General features: G+C 34.1%; 1 protein-coding gene across 1 annotated transcript in view; it reads right to left on the reverse strand.

The window, feature by feature from the left end:
* LOC140231163 (paired box protein Pax-9-like) overlaps positions 1 to 19,275 on the reverse strand; it is an 88,534-nt gene extending 69,259 nt beyond the window's left edge. Inside the window, exon 1 of the mRNA XM_072311314.1 lies at positions 19,140 to 19,275. Within this exon, the coding sequence (XP_072167415.1) occupies positions 19,140 to 19,275 (136 nt within the window). The remainder of the gene's footprint in view (positions 1 to 19,139) is intronic.
* Between the last annotated feature and the right edge of the window lie 239 nt (positions 19,276 to 19,514).

The raw sequence follows: 19,514 nt of genomic DNA on the forward strand, positions 1-19,514 counted from the left end.
TTTTGGCAGACTAGATGCTGCCTTTAAGTTCCCGTTCTCTCCATCTCGTCTCGTTTCGAGCAGACAGCCCGCTGTCGTCTGCAGAGATCTATTGCCTCCATGGCGACTCGCCCCCATCAGTCAGCAGACAAGATGAGGATGGATGATACTCGTTTAGATGAGCACCCCCAAAATTTGTCAAGTTAGCTGTCCCTCCGAACGGAAACAAGATCACGAAGATTACGCTGGCAACGATACTGGGGGCCGGCTTGTTATCATTTCAATTATTAAGCTTCGCCCCTCATAAAAGCGAGAGAGGGTCTTCTTCATCTGCAGACCGTGAGGACATTTCGGTACTTTGAAAGCGTCCTGTATGCTCATGATGTATTGTACTCCTTTCTTACTCTCTCACTTTACGCACACACACGCACACACACACACACACACACACACACACACACACTTAGTCTCTCTTTCTGTTTTTTTCTTTTGTGCTCCTCTTTGGCTCGGTATACCTCGTCCACCGTTTAGACAAACTATGAATGTTTGTGCTAGGAATGCATCACTTTCCTCACGCGTGTTCGGAGTAAAATGGTCTTGGAATATTTTGAAGAAGTTATCTCTGCTTGACGTAATATCTCAAAGGTTATGGTATACCCCACTGAAAATTGCGCGAAATAAGTCGTGTAAATTATAATTATCACTGATTATTGAATATGTTATACATGCAAATTGTGTCCAATTCCTGACTGGTGTTAGCTGTTTCAAACTAATTCTAATTCATAATTCAAGACGACTTTCTGCTTCACGTTTTGAAACATCATCATTTAGAATTAAAGCCGTTAACGTAAATCGATACAGACCGAAAACTGAAAAATGCAACCATGTGACAAGTAAAGACGCAATTGCTAAAACAGGCTAAACAAATATAAGGCTGGTACAGAATACTGAAATGTAAGATGCAAATCAATACTTCATTTCAAAAGAGCGACTTTTGTTACCACAAACCGATTTTTTTTTGTCAATACACAAATATACTGAAATAGATATGAATATTTCAGCATCACTTCAGGAACAAAACTATTAGATACGATATATGCTTTGAAATCAATTTCAATTCTATATTTTCAAGGAAAAAATGCAGTAACACAGCGTCTGAAAAGTGACCTGCGATAATTGATATGAAATGATCAATTGTCTATCCTAGGACTCCTAAACTTATCAAGTTAAAAAAATGGAATACACGTTATGTAATCAATGATAACAAATATAAATCACATGGTCCTTGTTTTCCTTTGAAAACAAAAAAAAAAACACATAAGGGTTTCCTTAGTAGACCTTATACCTTGAATACTGTAATCAGTCGTCGGAGAGTGTTATTTCTTTTGCTGACATTAAAATGGGTCTGCCGTCATCATTAATCAAAAATATCCAGGGACCCATTTTTTAACCTAAGTCGATATCAAAACCTTAAGAAATGCAGTCCTTTTTCTTTTTTTTCTAAAAAAAAGCATAAAGGCTTCCTTAGTAGACCTTATACTTTGAATACTGTAATCAATCGTCGGAGAGTGTTATTTCTTTTGCTGACATTAAAATGGGTCTGCCGTCATCATAAGCCAAGAATATCCATGGACCCATTTTTTCACCTCAGTCGATATCAAAACTTTAAGAAATGCAGTCCTTTTTCTTCTTTTTTTTTTCTAAAAAAAAAGCATAAAGGTTTCCATAGTAGACCTTTTATTTTGAATAACGTTGTCAGTCGCCGGAGAGTGTTATTTCTTTTGCTGACATTAAAATGGGTCTGCCGTCATCATTAACCAAGAATATCCAGTTACCCATTTTTTCACCTAAGTCGATATCAAAACTTTAAGAAATGCACAGTCCTTTTTCTTCTTCCTTTTTTTTTTACAAAAAAAAAAAAAAGAAGCATAGGGGTTTCCTTAGACCTTATACCTTGAATAACGTATTCAGTCGCCGGAGAGTGTTATTTCTTTTGCTGACATTAAAATGGGTGTGCCGTCATCATTAACCAAGAATATCCCGGGACCCATTTTTTCACCTAAGTCGATATCAAAACTTTAACACTTCCCTTTCTTCCTTTTTTTTTCGCGAAGAACTTATAACTTTATGTATGAACAGAGAACTATATCAGACAAACAACCAGTCAAAGATGTTATGATTGAATTATATCTATTCTCTTAATTCAAAATTTGTATCCTTCATTTCTAGTCATTTGTTTCCATTAATTGAATTCATTTGTATCTCTTTTGAGTTACAATCGGCCTTGCCTGGGTCGATGTCACGAGTTCATACATTTGGCAGTGGACGAGAAAGTGTATCGAAGATATTTATGTGTAGTTTCGAATATAATTGAACATATCACCTAGTAATGAATTAACAGGCAATTGGTCTTTGTTTTGAGACATGAGTCCTCTCTTTGGATTTCATGTGCAAAAGCAAGGGAGATAACCCTCACGAAATGTATTTATCATTAAAAAGTCACTAACATGTAACGATGAGTAAAGAGTATCAAGTAGCTTATGATTTTTATTTTTTGTGTAAAAAAAAAAACAACCCCACCAAACGTTTGAATATTTGTTGGATAACAGTGAACAATATCCTAGTTCAGAGTGTTTTACAATTAATCAAATCAAAATTTCAACTGAAATCAGTAATAGTTTTTCATTAAGGCATCTGAATGTAAGGAGTTTGAACTGTAACTTTGATAGTTTTCATTGTTTTGGGATATTATTCATGAATGTCTTTTTCTATGATAGGTCCTAGCGAAACATAAATTACCCATGTTCTGCTCCTACATATCCACCCCCAGGTTAGGATTTTACCAAAAAAAAAAAAAACAAACAAACAAAAACACACAGAATGGACGGAAGAGTTTCTCTTTACGTCAAGCAAAACCTTCATTACGTCATTAATTTTGGATACAATTCTATGAATGCAGTTGTTGAATCATTCCTTATTGAAATCAAGGCCCCTTAATCTGAGAATGATATTTGTAGTAGTAATGTATAGATTTCCTCATTGAAATACCCAAGATATTTTGATTACTTACGATCCTTACTACAAAATCCAACTGTTAACAATAAATATTGCTGCATTATGTAAGATTTCACTGTTGATTTATCTAAGTTTCAGACCTTATGTACGGCTCAGTTTCCTCTTGCTATAAAGATGTCTACATCTTTTCTACTCCTCATAACCAAATCAGTCCGAGAAACCAATCATTCAGCAAGTCTTCCATATTGATAATATGTTTAGTAATATCAACTTTTTACCTGTGTCTGGTATTGTCTTATCAGATTTACCAGACTTATCATTCCATTATCCCATCTTCACTTAAATTCCCCTCAGTAGTAAACTTACTTTAAATGTCGCTGTGGTGGACTTCCGAAAAGTAACACATGGCAATATAGGCAGGTTACAAGACGAATTTAGTGGAGTAGACTTGGTCTGATGTGTATATGAGGATCCAAATGAAGCTCACAATTTGATAATGAAAACTTTGGTTTTATTTTTGGATATGCATGTTCCTATGAATACAAAAGAATCTAGAAATTGCAAAAGATTTCCTAGGCTCCCTTTGGCATCTAAGTCTTTGCTGCGATCAATAAACTGAAATAATGATTTATATTATATTAACAAAATTAAATGCTGTCGGGAATCCAATTATAAGCATACTTGGTATAAAAATGTTTTACACAAATATTGCGCTGTAAGAACCTTAATATTTCATTAACCAGATGTTTTTGTCAAAAATTTAATTATCATTTCGGTCAAATGACATTTAAAATGCTTGAAAGTTTAATGATATTTATTGTTTATGTGTGTGTTTTATTCCTTTAGTTAAAAAAAATAGAATTGTCACAAGCATTGATGTTTAGAGGCCGTTGCTTATTGATAACGGTCTCTTCCACCTGTATACTTAAAGATTTGTCATGAAATATATGTATTATTCACATGATTATGTATTTGTAATGAGGACTTTTGTTTATATTTTCATGACTTATGAATATGTTTCACATTGTCACGTTTATTTTTTTTTTTCTTTACAAGTGGAGAAATACAACTTCCTGAAACTGTAACTGAAAATAATTTTAAGGGGGAAAGGGAATATGTTTGTAATTATAGGGAAATGTTCCTGTTAACATCTATTTTGAAATTACTTGAAAAAAAATTATTTTTTCAAATAATTGAAGATTTCAGATATTCATAAAATACATTCTGATTATCAATTTGTTTTTCAACAAACTCGCAATACATCTCACGCACTTCTTGATAATAAACTCACTTGGAATTTACATATTGATTCCATATGTTTTTCTAAAAATATATGTTTAAATATATAATTAAAATCAAATTTTGTCTTCCCACAAACGCTCTTTTATTGTTATATTCAACTTCGTTAAACTTCGTTATTACCTTACTTAAGCTATGGGATATTCGCCAGAGAAAACACATTTTCTTTATTTATATAAAGAACATTATCATTACTGACAAAAATCCTGCGTATTGTTCGTAATGAATCATGGAGATGCCATATTGATTTCATGAAAATAATATTTTAAAGATCAATGATCTTACATTTATGGCAATTTATGTACACAACTTACTGATCATTCTCTCCCACTTGTGTTTGATTCCACGTTCGTTAAAACAAAGTTTATCATATTCATATCTTACCCTGCAATTCAGTGAATTCCATTTGCCATTGACCAGGACTACTTTTGCCAAATCTGTAATCCCCGTTTTCTGACCCTAAATTTTGGAATTCTCTTGATAACAGTACAAACGAGCTTTAGTTATAAATATATACATTTACTTTCGAATTTAGAATGTGCGTTTGTTATTATTGCTATTATTTCTTTAGAAACTCCTATATAGCAGAATGAATTATACTTTCGTAAATCCTAATTTTAAGTCCTTTTCGTCAGAACAAAACCGTTTAATGTCTCAAAGCACAGTATTCTCTCTATACCTCGGTAAGCCCGTGCATCTCCTGCCTCACATGCGTTGGTTTAGACCCTTCACTTTCTTCTCTTCCTTTGTCCCTTTTCCTTGTCCTCTTTAGTCTATTCCTATCATTCCTTCCACGCTTATCTGTTTTTTAACAAAAAATTCCCCCCCCCCCAAAAAAAAAACAACAACCCCAAAACATGTTTTATATGATGTAAACTCATATACGGACTCACTGAAAACAGCCCTGAGGATGATAGTGTTTTTTTTTAACTATATTGAAATAGATAAAAAAACAACAACAACAAACAAACAAAAGACCTGTCTCGTGTTCGTTTTTATGTGTGTGTGTGTGTGACATGTGTGTATGAGATTGTTTTGTCTTTCATTTTTTAAGGCAATGTGCTTCGTTTGTTAGTAAGTAAGTAGTTATTGTTTATGAGGCGACTTCAAACTATACAAGCCCTGCATTTTAGCAGTCTCCCCCATTTCCAACAATTTGATATAGTCATGAAATTTGCAATCTTTATTGTACTTCATTTCACAAAATTTTCTTTTATACAATGTTGTATTGATGTTTAAGTAATTACATGTATCAAATGTCTTACTCCAACTGCACTGTTGTTGTTAGAAATAAAATGAAACAAAATAAAGAGAAATTGTATGCTCTTATGTACACATTCTTACGGTAAAACCAATCCATATATTACCATGCATGATTACTTAGGAATTAGAGTGCAGATTTCCATGAAACACGTCAGTTACATACACAAATTTGGTAAAGAAACACCGATCAGAGTTTCCTAAAATCAAGCATGCTGACAAACGAGGAAACCATGCTGATAAGGGACCTAATGTTGTGCTTTTCATGTTTGATTCGTCACAGCCATATCGGAGGCCAGTTTGTTTTGTTTTGTTTTGTTAGTGTATTTTTTATTTGGGGGGGGGGGGGAGGGACAATACGATTACACTGTTCAACACTCAGCAAAAAAAGAAGAAAGTAAACACTTTTTTGAGTTAATATTTTTATAGAAGATTTTGCAAAAATCAATATATTATATATCATACTAAAGGTAATTTAATTGGCTATCGACCTAATATATCAATATTAAGGGATATTTCACGCATGAGTGAACACATTCGTTTTTGTCCTCAAAGGCAGAAAAGTAAAAATTGGAAAAATTGACATGTTCTCGTTTATTTGCAAATGCCCTTCAAGATAACAATGATAACAAAAGACCAGCTTAACAGCTTAACAGCTTAAGGTACATGAATTAAATAGCAACCTAAAAAACTCCCTAAGTATGCATAATTATGTGATACAAGATAAATGTACCCCAGATGAGCGTTATGAATATTGAAAAAGATATGGAACTATTCCACCAGACTTGAATTGGGAAGTGGTCCATAATGTGAACTTCCAAGTGTTCAATCGATACTCGTTTACGTTCTTTTTATTTTAAAATTTTTCATAAATCTATTGCTTTAAATGATTTTTTTGTTTTAAGATATAACAGAAAATTTTCATTAAGTTTGCATTCAATGAAAGCATGAACAATATCTTCTTTTACGTTGCAGTTCGGGCACAAATCTTAAAACAAATTTTAAAACATGATAGTGATTTTAGTCTGGATAATTTTAAGAAAATGTTTGGAGTTTCTTCAGATAAATTTTCATCTTTTCTGTTTCTGTCGTTAAAATATTTCATTTATGTAAATTTGAAAACATTAGACCCAATTTTGAATCTTTTAAGTTACACTTGAAAATTAAGAAAGAAACAGAGTATTATGTGGCTAAGGAACGAGGTAAAATTCATCTTCATTTTAAGAAATGGAAATTTGATTTGCAAAACCCAGTAAAGATTTAACATAGACTGTATTTGCTAGGGTAGAACCTGCAAGATGTTATACTGGTAACTACCACAATGAAATGATACTGCGTTTTATGTGTTAATGATGATCTGATGATCTTATTTTTATTGTTATTTATATTTTTTGTTCCATATGTTCACAATTATTGTGTAATTTGTATTGTTTGTAATCATGAAAATCAAAACATACAAATACAAAAAAAAGCAAAAATAGGTTTTCTTACTTTTTTTCTCTTTATAACCTGAAACAAAATCAAAGTGGGAAAATCAGAATTTTCTGGCAACTCAAACGTCAAATGACATAGGGAGTAAGGGCACAATGATGATTAAATGAACAGAATATTTTCATTTCATTCTTTGATTTAGTAATTTAAGAGTTCATGAGACAAATTAAAGAACCAAATATTATCTATAATTTTCCTAATTTGAACAATGAATTCAAATTCCAGCCATTTTTGTTAATATTGCTTCCTCTTTCATTTCATTTGAATTTGGATTTGACAGAAGATTCTTCATTTTTCTTCCACTTTTTTTTTTTTTTTTTTTTTTTTGCTGAGTACAAAATGAAAATACCGTATTGATACATGTGTTTATATTGCAGAGTAAACAAGTTAGTCTGTCGTTTCGAACGTTTGGGTACCAAAATGCAAATGCACAACCTGTGTTTGTGAAAGTGTTAACAAGTGTTTGAATGGGTGCATGAGCTCAGTGTATGGATATATCTGTATGTGAGTGATGTGCATGCATTTGTGTGTTTATAGTATGTGCATGTACGTTGATAACTGTGACAATCATTTTGAATTGATATGTTTTGAATAATTGCTCATTATGTCCATGTTACTTGTGTTGTTGAAACGCTGCATATCTATATGTATGTTAGTTCTTATCATTGTGCTTTACAATGTAATGCATCATGAATTAGTATTTGGGCTACTACTTTGCATGTTTTTCAATAAACCATTTTCAATTCAGTTCAATTCAATTCAATTCAATTCATTTCAATTCAATTCAATTTAATTCAAATGACATTGTGTCCCAGCAGGTTAAAGTTTTTGCGTGCAGAATTACTTTTTGTGCTTAGACACTGGTGTCCGTTCCACAACTTTTTTCGGCGACTACTTACCATTGGGGCTATCAAATGAATGTGTAGGTATGTAATTTTCAGTTAAATGAGATTTCTTTTGAATTGTTGTGATTTTAGATTTAATGATTTTATCTATCATTTCTGTTGACGTATAGGAACCTGAAATTAACAGTACGATATAATTGAAGGAATTTGTAGAAATCTACATATTTGCCAAAACAAATGATGAGAATTTATTATCTATGATAATAATGAAAAATGATAATAATAATAATAATAAATCAATTTATAAAGCTCAAAAACTATAGACATATATTCTTCTGCGCTGCAAAAGCTTCTGATGTACTTGATGATAATAGACAGTTAAATGAAAAGATGTGTTTTGAGTCGTGATTAAAAACTGCAAATGCTCGGTCTCCCAATGTTATTTTTGTTTTGCGTGTTGGAAATTGTAAGAGAAGAGTGTCCTTAAAACTGCGCAAATTATGAGTGTGTTTGTGGGATGTAACTGGGGGCTTGACCGATGAGTGACTTATATACAATCAACAGAATCTTAAACAATATTCGTTTACGAATCGGAAGCCAGTTTAGGTCTTTCAGAAGAGGACTAGAGTTTTGGAGTTTTATACATGTATATATTATGTACACACACACACACATACACACACATATATATATATATATATATATATATATATATATATGTATACCTAAATCGAGAAGCGGGCAAGGAACGTTTCATAAGACAAGAGCATATCTATCAGGAGCCATCATAACTGCAAGTAAGTTCGTGAAATCCAAAATACTGTACTTCATTGTTTCCTTCTGGTGGCGCTTTGCTCTCGACAGTCTATTGTTCTTCTTCCTGAGGTTGTTATTTTACTTTTTATTTGGTTCACTTTTCCAGGAATGGTAGGGATAAATCATTTAAGCTGAAAATTCTGAATGATGATGATTACGACATTCGTAAGGCTCGAGAAACTACAAGTATTTTTTTTTTTACATGGAAGTTTGTAGTCATTCAGTCCCATAAAAAAAAAAAAAAATGAAATCAAATTGGGAAACTATCAGTCTCGAATTATACGAAAAAAAAATTGTCTTAGTTACAAGTACTGATTTGCATATCAGTTATAAAACTAACTATCTATTCACTCCCTGTTAGTTCTCCCTTATTTGTATTTACTAATGTAAATACTTCACTTCACTATTTCGTGAACGATAAAGACTCTAGGAGACAACGGAGAAAAAAATATCTCCGTTTCAAAAAATGTGACAGGGATAACGCCCATTCTCTTCTTGACAATGACACTAGAATGCATTTTCATTTTTTTATTCGTTTATTTATCTATTTATCTATTTTCATGAAATAATTAACTTATTTATTTATTTATCTTTTTATTTACTTGTTTATTTATTTATTTATTTATTCATTTATTCATTCATTCATTCATTCATTCATTTATCAATTCATTCACCTTTTCATTTATCAAAAGATATATGTTAAAGATCGCTAGATCAATATGAGTTGCTTTCCAGCATGGTCCTGAGATAAAACGCACGAATACCAACAAATAAGCCAATCGTAACATATATTATCATCAGCCAACAATTCAAGGTCAGCTGCAGTAGCAATGTAAAAAAAAAAAAACCCAAATAAAAACAAATTAATTTCTTAAGATGTTAAAGTTAACTTTTATTAAAAGAATTTTTAAAAATGAGATGAATGAAATGTAGAGATTTAATTGAAATATCTACGACTGATTTTTTTTTTTCGTGTTGCCATAACTTGGCATTTTTTCATTTTTAGAGGGAGAGATTGATAGCTACGAAAACATTGAGAAAATATGATTTTTATATTGTTGGGCTTAAATTTATGGCAGAGTTAGAAGATCATTGTGTGTATCGTGAAGACCACTATCGAATGTTTGTCTAAAACATGTGACACAGAAAACTATCACAGCTTTCGTACCTATGGTGATAACAATTTTACCATTTGGCTCGTCTGTTTTTCTCTATTTTTAATATAATATATGATAGTGTATTTATGATCCATTGCAACTTTCATGTTATGTAAAATTGCACCTAAAATCTTTCAGTGTCGTCGAAAAAAGATGTGTTTGCATTTAATGTCAAGAGGATTTTTAGTTTTCTTTTTAACATGCAGCAGATGCGCGATTCTTCAATTTAATTGATCATAAGTACAACAGACACAATACCCCATTGGCCAGACGTGTAGACAAAATGCCCAAAACAGGGAATCGTTTCGAAATTTGCATAAGGCTAATTCGTTGTACTGCCACTCAACCGTCAAGCAAAAAGAGAGAAAAAAAAGATAAAGTTTTCTTCTCACGTAGATTTCGAAGTCAATTATAAGTGTGTCCATGGCCTATAGTTCAGTGGTTAATTAGATTTATTGCCGTCCAGAGAAACATGTTCAGCACGTATCTACTGTATCTTAGACTATATTGCAACTATATGCTTCACATTTAGTATGATAGATGAAATCATGCATATATCTTAATATACTCCAAAATGATCTGCATGACATTAGGATGATTGTGTGTTAGAATACTATCCATATCTTTTTCCTAGTTAAAGCACTTAGTAGACGGGCACACAGATAAACAAGCATACAGACAGATGTACAAAATTTTAATGTGACAGTGGCGAGAGAAAGACAGACATGCAGATAGACAGACAGGCAGACAACGACGTTAAAGACAGAAACGAGAGACTGAAAGAAAAATCAATTCTGATCGACATTAGCTTACGAAACGAAAAGCGCTCCTCGCTCGCCGAAGCACACTCCCAAATAGAGGCGCCATTTTAGGCAGCCAAAGCCGGACGCAAGCCTAACATGGGCGACGCCACAACGTCACGCTCTGTCGCGTTCAGTCTCCCCACTTTAATCCACACGGTGTCTACCAGTTCTTTCCTAAATCGCTCAAAATAAATCCGACCATTTTACACTTCCATCACACTCTGTCTTCAAATCGCAGTCAAAACATACGTTTAAAAAAAGACGACAGAGAATGCGATATAAAGGGAAGAGGGCGTCTAAAGTTTTTGTCAAAATTTCAAGCATAAATTTATTACATTAATTAACATTGTGGTCATTTATTAGGACCTTGTAACGTTGGCCGTGGAAAAGCGGTCCGCTGAAAAAGGTTTTCTGGCACAATGTATGTTTTTGAAAGAAATTTGCTGAAGAAAATTTAGTTGCTGGAAGCATCGTTCTACGACAAATCCATGTGATCTTAAACTACAGAGTATGTGTTATTCTGTGGTTTCTTGATAGCAACAAATGCGCAAATCATGAGAGGGCTCAATAAACTCCATGTTACCACGTTCATCTGATGCACATTCGAATCGCTTGATTAAAGTGGTTAGGGTATATAACTGTTTTGTGTGTGTGTGTGTGTGTGTGTGTGTGTGTACATTATATCAGATTTGTTCATAGATATTCATTTTGTTATAAATACAATGTCAGAAAAATGGGAAAGGACAGGAAATCTAAGTTAAGAAGGGATTCTATTTAAAAAAAAAATTGAAGAAACCAGATAGATTGACATGCGTGAAATGAATTCTATATTCATTTGCTTTCTCTTTTTTAATCACAATGACTCATAAATGTGACAAATGGGTACAAATTGTAACATTCTTTTCAAACTACGAACACAAGCGAATGAAATTCTCTCATATTACAGGAAGACGCAGCCATTAGTGGACATCTTAATGAAATAATTAAAAAAAAAGTTTTGAAAAAATGACAAACAAGTGGGCTTTTGTTTATTTTGCAATGTTGCGTTGCCATCATTCTGTATACTTATGTGTACCGACATTTTTTTTTTCTGTACACATCATTATCAACCAATCGGCTTAAATAAATAAGAAACATAAATATTTCCTCAGCATAAATAAAACTACAGTTAAAAAGAGGATAAACAGGTAAGATAAAAAAGCGAGGGGGAATTAAGATGATTACTTTAGAGGAGTCACATAATTACATGGTTGAAGTGTAACATTCTATTCACTCACCTTTACACGAATCATCAAATGAAGACATTATGAATATGCATGAGCCAATTTGTGTGAATCTTAAGTTTCATCAATTTATTTTAAATGCCCAGCAGTGAGTTTTTTAGACATAGATATGCCTATACCTACAATAACTCAAGTTTCATATAACTGCATGAAATGATAATGCAGATTTACAGCAAGTTTTTTGTTTTAAACATAATGCAACTATAGTGTGCTTACTGAGTATCTTAAAAAAGCTGCTATGGTCAAACATCTTTAATGAGGTCAGACGAAAGGTGTGTAGATATTCCCAGGGTCGGTTTAAGCCTACAAAGACAGAGTTTTGATTCTGTACAATAGTCCGCAGATTTTATTCCAAATGTAAGCAGTCATGAGACAAAGTGAGCCATGCCTAACTCTCATGTAGCAGCCATGAATGCATGAAGAGCGGACTCCAAGCAAACACGATGGTATAGAGAAAAAAGGCCATAAATCTCATGAAAATGCGAAAAGAAGAGGATACATTATGAAGCATTAGCCAAGACTGGTTTGTTTACGACGATATGAAGCTCCTTGTCTGCACTGGCAAACTAGGGGAGAAGGGGGAAAAAAGAGAGAGATAGATGGAAACCGCCGCAGTCATTTTGATTGATTTCAAATTAGATCGCCGATGAGCAAACTGACAAATGAACCCCGACGTGACCGGTCGAGAGGTGAAAGGTCAAGGCAAATGTCAGGTTCTGGCTAGACAAAGAGTGGCATGTACTGCGAATTCGATAGGGCAGGTCCATTTATTACTCTAATCTTCTACAAGGTGTCGACTGGATATATCACGCTTATAATGTGAGCGGACTGTAACTAAAGAGAGGGAAATATAATTTTGAAGTACGAGTTTCTGCTTAAAAAAAAAAAAAAGAAAAAAAAAATCGGGATAGGTGCAACACAGCCTATGTACATGTGTACAAGTCCTGGACCAGCCATGCATGTGGACCGATATTACGATAACTCTCTGAGCATTTCAATAATATTAGGCTTTCATCTAAGACCTCTACGGTGTTAAGCTTACTAAATTACTTGTCAGAGTTCCATAAGTGATCAGCATCTGATTCGCATGTATAAGCTCCTACATGTTGAAGTAATTTATAGAAAAGGAAAGCGAATGGAAAATCTTTCATTAGTACTCGGAGATTCATGTTTTCAGATTGTGTTGGCACAAAACATTTGTTGTCTGAATGTTCTCGTTGTGGGATAATGTTAGCTGCTGAAACACCTCCAGACATATAAGTCTGATGTAGTAACTGATACGTGAAGACAAAGTTCTTGACTGGCAAGAGTGTCCCGCCTCTCTTTTCCCTTATTTGTCGTATTTTCTTAATCGTTGACGGATTGTCGATGATAAATTGGCTTCGCAGATATGGATGTAATACACCGTCAAAAACATGTTTGTACGTCACCACGCTCTACAAGTCGCATTATTTGTTTCTTTGACGAGGTACACCCACGGAAAGTGGGTCAGATAGCCATCATAAAAACCTTAACATGCTCAGCGAGTCGCTAAGAGGGGAGGGATAGGTCCCAGCGGTGCAGCCGCGCATAGAGCGGAGTCGTCGTCTCGGTGGCCGCCGAGCCACCCCGGGAGTTCACCGGGAGACGCAGGGTTCAAGTGAGTTCAGCTGGCTCGGCTGCCAGGAGATGGTAGATAGGCGGACCATGGTGAAAGAAATAGAATGTTGGAATGCAGCGAAACAAATTTGGTGAGGAAAAAATTCCCCAAAATATCCTAGCCCAATAACCGATCAGCCATTGACCTCAGCCATAAGAAATATATTTCAGGTAAATACATTCTAACAGGAAATGAATGCATTTCATCTCTTCGTCTGTCAAAATTGAACGACAAATTTCATATTAAACAGCAAACGGTGAGGAAGCAAAGGCTATTATAATAATATCAAGGTTTACAGTCAAAATACATACTCTTGCCATCCCTATCAATACCAGTTAAAGGACATCCGAGCCATGGATTCTCGATTCACGTCAGTTATGCAGCGTGCTTGTTAACGAAATAATATCATGGCGTGAATATATAGATCTGTAATATCTTATAAGATCTGTAATAATATCTGTAACTTTACAATTTTGTTGGTTTATTTATGTAGTTTTGGAAAATCTTTGTCAGTTGTATTTGATGCTGAATTAATATTGGTGAACAAATTTGCCATTACGGCTCAATGAAGAGATAGACACATAGAATCCTTACAACGTAATTCAACTTATGATACGTTTTGTTGAATAGCCACAGATACGCCCTCTTTCCTAAGATTTTGCAGTTCCTCAAAGGAGATATACATCCTTATTTAATCTTCACTACACATTCAAAAAATCCTCGTAGCGCAAACGCAAAAGATTTACATCAAGTATTAGATATTATCTAATAACAGTTTGCAAGTTGGGTTTAAAATAAAAATAATGGAAATATTTCAATCAAAATGTACCTTTGTGCAATGTCACTCTTACGCAGATGGCGGGTATACTTTTTTTTTTCTGGTACCCTAGCATACCATCTGGTAAAGAGATGCCATTATTACAGGTATGGCTCCCTTGAAAACACGTCAGCCATGTCATACCCATATCCAACATCAAGCAAAACAAAACGTCACTGGGTTAGCTACACCAGACATACGAGACGTAGTTACTTTCTTTGCTCTCTCTCTCTCTCCCTTGTCCACTCTTCTCTCTCCCTTCCTCTCTCTCTCTCTCTCTCTCTCTCTTCCTCCTTTCGGTATTTTGCAAGTCAAGAACCGTGCAGTTATTGACCCTGGATGTACCCCCGCGGGCAAAATCTTCAAATTGCTGATTTATGTATTTTGATGGGACGCACAAAATTACGCGGGAAAAGATCTCTTAACAACGCCAGGAGAAAACATCGTAGTTCCTAATCGAGTGCGACGCTAGAACTCTAGACTTCCCTTTCCAGATTCGAGATTTCCTGGCTCTGAGCTTGACCAAGAATATAGTTAAGCCAAAAGAATAGTCAATATTGTCTGTTTGGGTCGGTTATAATAAATACCTCATCAAAAAGAGAGATAGACAATTTGTGATTATGCGTGAGACGGGCTGGACTAAAGCTAATTGAAATGATGTCATACTTCATTTCATTTCTGCCTGAAGCTAGTTTACTAATGAGATGAATATCATATAGCTCTCTTTGAATTTGACCCGTTTCTTGAAAATTACCATAACAACACAGACCACGCCCTTCAGAGCTCTCTGTTGCATTCCAGTGTGCAACATTTCTTGAATAGTAGTACATGATCTCGATTTTACTGAACTATACCATGATATTGCACGACGAATGTATAATTAGCCCAAGGGCAGTTTCATTTCACATGGGTCGATGGCTGAAGTAGGAACAATATTGCATGAGGGATTAATAATGCGTTTGGATAGTATAGACAGTCTATGATGGTGTATTTGCCTTTCAGATAAAAGTGATGTTATGACGGTGTTTCTCCGCGCAAGAATTCGTGGTAATAATATCGTACGAACAGAAATGTATGCCCCGCTGCACACCAGTCAAGCCAATCACAGGAAATATGACACATTTTTATGAATGCACTGTTAACCATAATACGTGAATATAGATATAAATAATCAATAAACACACACACACACACACACACACATATATATATTTCAAAATTGAATTGAAATGGGTGCAAAATGTGAAGCTTATTACTTCACGTTCTTCCACCTGCGCCTTCATTTAGATTTTAGATTGTCATCGAATTCAAATGTGTAATACAACTACAGAGCTTGCAGTCATGAAAACACTCACACACAGATGGGTGTAGTATGAATATGCCTCCGTAAGAATTTTGATTGATTTGTGCTTTCCTCTGATAGAACTTTTATTTCATCCTGAAATCTTATATACGTAATAAATGTATCACTCCGTGTTTGTAGACGTGTTTGGATCGAAGATTTCTTCTTTGTCTTGCAGGCATGCATTGACATCTCACTATATCACATTATGTCGATCACTTTCACTTGTAAGCCCGAATGTAACGGATTCTTACTACATTTTGAAGTGTTAACAATTTTCCTCAATACGGATTTTCCTCAATACGGATTCTCCTGTCTGTACTCATACTTCATGAATATAAAGAACAACAACGAAGAAGATTCTCTCTTTGGGTTTGTTTGTTTTTGTCAATATTTCCTCTCCTGTTGATGTTTCATTGATAATCAAAAACTGACAATCATTTTTTTTTTTTGGTGCCATTTATTCCATCGTGCATTCATTTGTCATATCGTTAAACTGAATTACATAATTATTTTCACTCCTGTATTTCCTTTAAAAAAATGCTATGGATTCAGATTATTATTGTTATTTGAGTAGGAAAAGTTGCTGTCCTCAATTCCACTAAATCTAGTCTTTCATGTAATTATTTTCAGGTAGCAAGTGCAGTTGCAAAACGTAAGTTTAAAGAACAAGCAAATGCCAGTTTATAGGATGCTTGATATCTAATAACGAAGGTAAGAGATTTTCTTTTTTCTAATCGCACAGTTCATCATTGCTCGAAAAAAACACGGTGGGTTCTACATATCAAATGCACATCATTTTTTTTTAAGTCAAAAGTCCTCCACATGTCGATTTGACAACAAATAAATAGATAAACAAACAAACAAATAAATAAACTAAAACTGTTTTGATATAGGCCTACTTGATTTTACTTCCCCTAATCAATAATGTAACCTAGATTCTATATAAAACTGTTCGAAATACTGTTTTTTGTGCAATTCAACATTTCTTTATTTTACTTTGTGATTATGCTTACTGCAGATCATAGCTACTGTATAGGGTGAGTTTCCAATGATTTAGGCATACGGATATATTCAGCTTATAAATACGATATTTCACTGGTTACACCCTCTTTATTCCAAATACTAGTACTGACAATTGAGCTAGAAGAGAAATTCTTTTAGTACTCTCAGGAGATAAAACGCTCTCTCAAATTGCATACAAATGGCAGATGACGCATTCCGCAAAATTTCGTGTCACCTCTGTGTTTCTCTTCAACTTATTTCTATTTAAAAATGGACATAAATTTCAAAATCCTTCCATCTCCACAGTCTTAGCTTTGGCCATTTTTAAGTAGGACAAAGGAATTGCCATTCCTAACTGAAGTCCTACATAGAATAATGTTTGAAGTATATTTGCCGAGGGGGACCAAACTATTGTTGCGTGCACATGAAAATATAAATATATGTGGCATCAAACACATGAGTACAAACCCAATTTCATCAGACAGAAATTCAAACTGTATATTGTTTGAATTGAAAACAAAAATGAATAAATAGATCGATGAATAAATAAGACTGAATGCGTGTACAAGAAAGTAAATGCACATTCCTGGTAATTTTCCTATCACCAAGCCAGATGAACAGCAAGAGAGTGTGATAAGATTCTTTAAAAAAACATGGAAGTGATCAATGGAATTATTTTAATAGACGAAATCACCGTGTGCTGGACAACACGATAAGCTTTTCCAGAATCTCATTAACTTTGAGTACTAACATAGTTTTTGCATTTCTGAGGCTTTAATTCCTATTCTAGAGGACTTTTTTTTTCAAACAAAATGCCTCGGTGAGAGAAACATGACTCTTTAGACGCCTTATTATGTTGATTCACACCTGCTAAATTCAAATGTAAAATGTAAGTAATAACTTTTTTATACTAACTGAATTAGTGTTATCTTTCTCTTTGTGTTTATAGTATCTCTCATACTTGGTTTCAAGAAGAAGCAGGGCGCTGATCATCCAATGAAAACAACAGCTACATTTTCACGACGAAATAGTAAAACAAGCAGACTAATCCAGTCTGAAGCATTTAGTATACGCAAATGAATGTATGTGTGCGTTTGTGTTTTGTTTGTGTGTATGTGTGTGTGTTACATTTAAACATACACACACACACATATGTATATATATATATATATATATATATATATATATATATGCACAATCAGTACAACAGAAGAGAATATTACTTATATCAATGCATTTAATTCATGCAGGTACGATGAATTCGTTTGTGCAATGATCATGATGTGACGATATTCCTAAGTGTATAAAATCATCTAAACCGTTCTTTCAATAAAAAAAAGTATGTGTTACACTTTGCAACGATTAGGCCGATTTTTTCATGGAGGCATTAGATATAACAATACACATAGTTCGACGTATATAATATATATGAAGGATCGTGTTGAACTGTCTATTTTTACCAAAAATGGCCATTCATTTCAGTGTTTTCTGTTGTTGGTTTGTAGTTTTGTGGGGTTATGTTGTTTTTGTTGCTGTTTAAGGAATTAGTTAAAGAAGTCATTGTTCGATAAGATTGCTTTAACCTAAAGACGTCAAGCAGCATAGGACATCCCAAATTGATGTGGATTATGACATTGTTGAATATACCCTTTGTTTTGTTTCTTGTTATTGTTGTTGTTAGTTTGGTTCAGAAAGGCACAAGATTGATATCTTGGCGAAACGATTTACAAATCTCAGTGTAAAACAAATATCAAACAAAAAAGCTGGGGGAAAGATCAACCAATAAGATTATGATTTGGGTATCTCTTTCATTCTATTCATGTTATTTTTCCAGAGGGGCCCACATTCTACAATCTCTGTCTTTTTAGTGGGGCTCTCCATTTTTCGAACTTTAAACAAAGTTATACATGTACTTCATTTCGATCACTTCTGTTTCTTTTTTACTACAATGTATAATTACTATAAGGTCATCAATTGTTGTACATTCTTTTCAGTACATAATGTGCTGTTTACCTTATTCTCTGTAGTCAAAAGAAGTGTAACTTATATGTTTTGTCGAAAAATGAAATAAACTTTAAATTGAACTGAATTGAATTTGATAACAGATACCTCGCTCTAAACCAACAATGGAAATAAGAAGAATCTTGCACTAGATGGGATAATGCTTCTTTTTTCTTGAAGCATTTTTCTTTTTCCTTCTTGAAAAGGCGGAAAGAATACCCAAATTATATTTTGCTTGTCATAAAATAAAATGTTATGTCTTTGAGTCAACACACAAAACGCTGTTATCTATCAGGAGTTTGAGAGGCGACACGCAACCACTGAATGGTGGTAGAAATTACGGCGCGCTTCCTGGCACCAGCGGCAGCGGCTGTGCTTGCTACCCACCTCGATAAAATTGCTGAGTGGATCCGAAGGCGGTTTCCGAGATGAAGCTCCGCCGGACCGCCTGCATGTACTCTCGCTGGCAACGCTGTACAGCCTCAGCCCCGTCCTGTCCGTGGTGTTGTGTGGTATAACTCATGGCGAATGAGTTGGTTCTTCTCTTCCCTTGCGATCCTATGACTCTAAAGAACAACAAAATGCAGCAAACATGTAGACTAATGGTGTGCCCTTCATAGACAATCATTAAGTTCATAAAACCCATTGTTGACGATTATTTCAGTGATGATAGTCATGAAGGGGGTACACAATTAAGTCTACTTATCTTAGCCATACCCCATGAATGTGGAGGATTTTGAACATTTATTACAATTTCATAAA

The sequence above is a fragment of the Diadema setosum genome, chromosome 1 (genome assembly GCF_964275005.1).
Source record: "Diadema setosum chromosome 1, eeDiaSeto1, whole genome shotgun sequence".
Classification (NCBI taxonomy): Eukaryota; Metazoa; Echinodermata; class Echinoidea; order Diadematoida; family Diadematidae; genus Diadema; species Diadema setosum.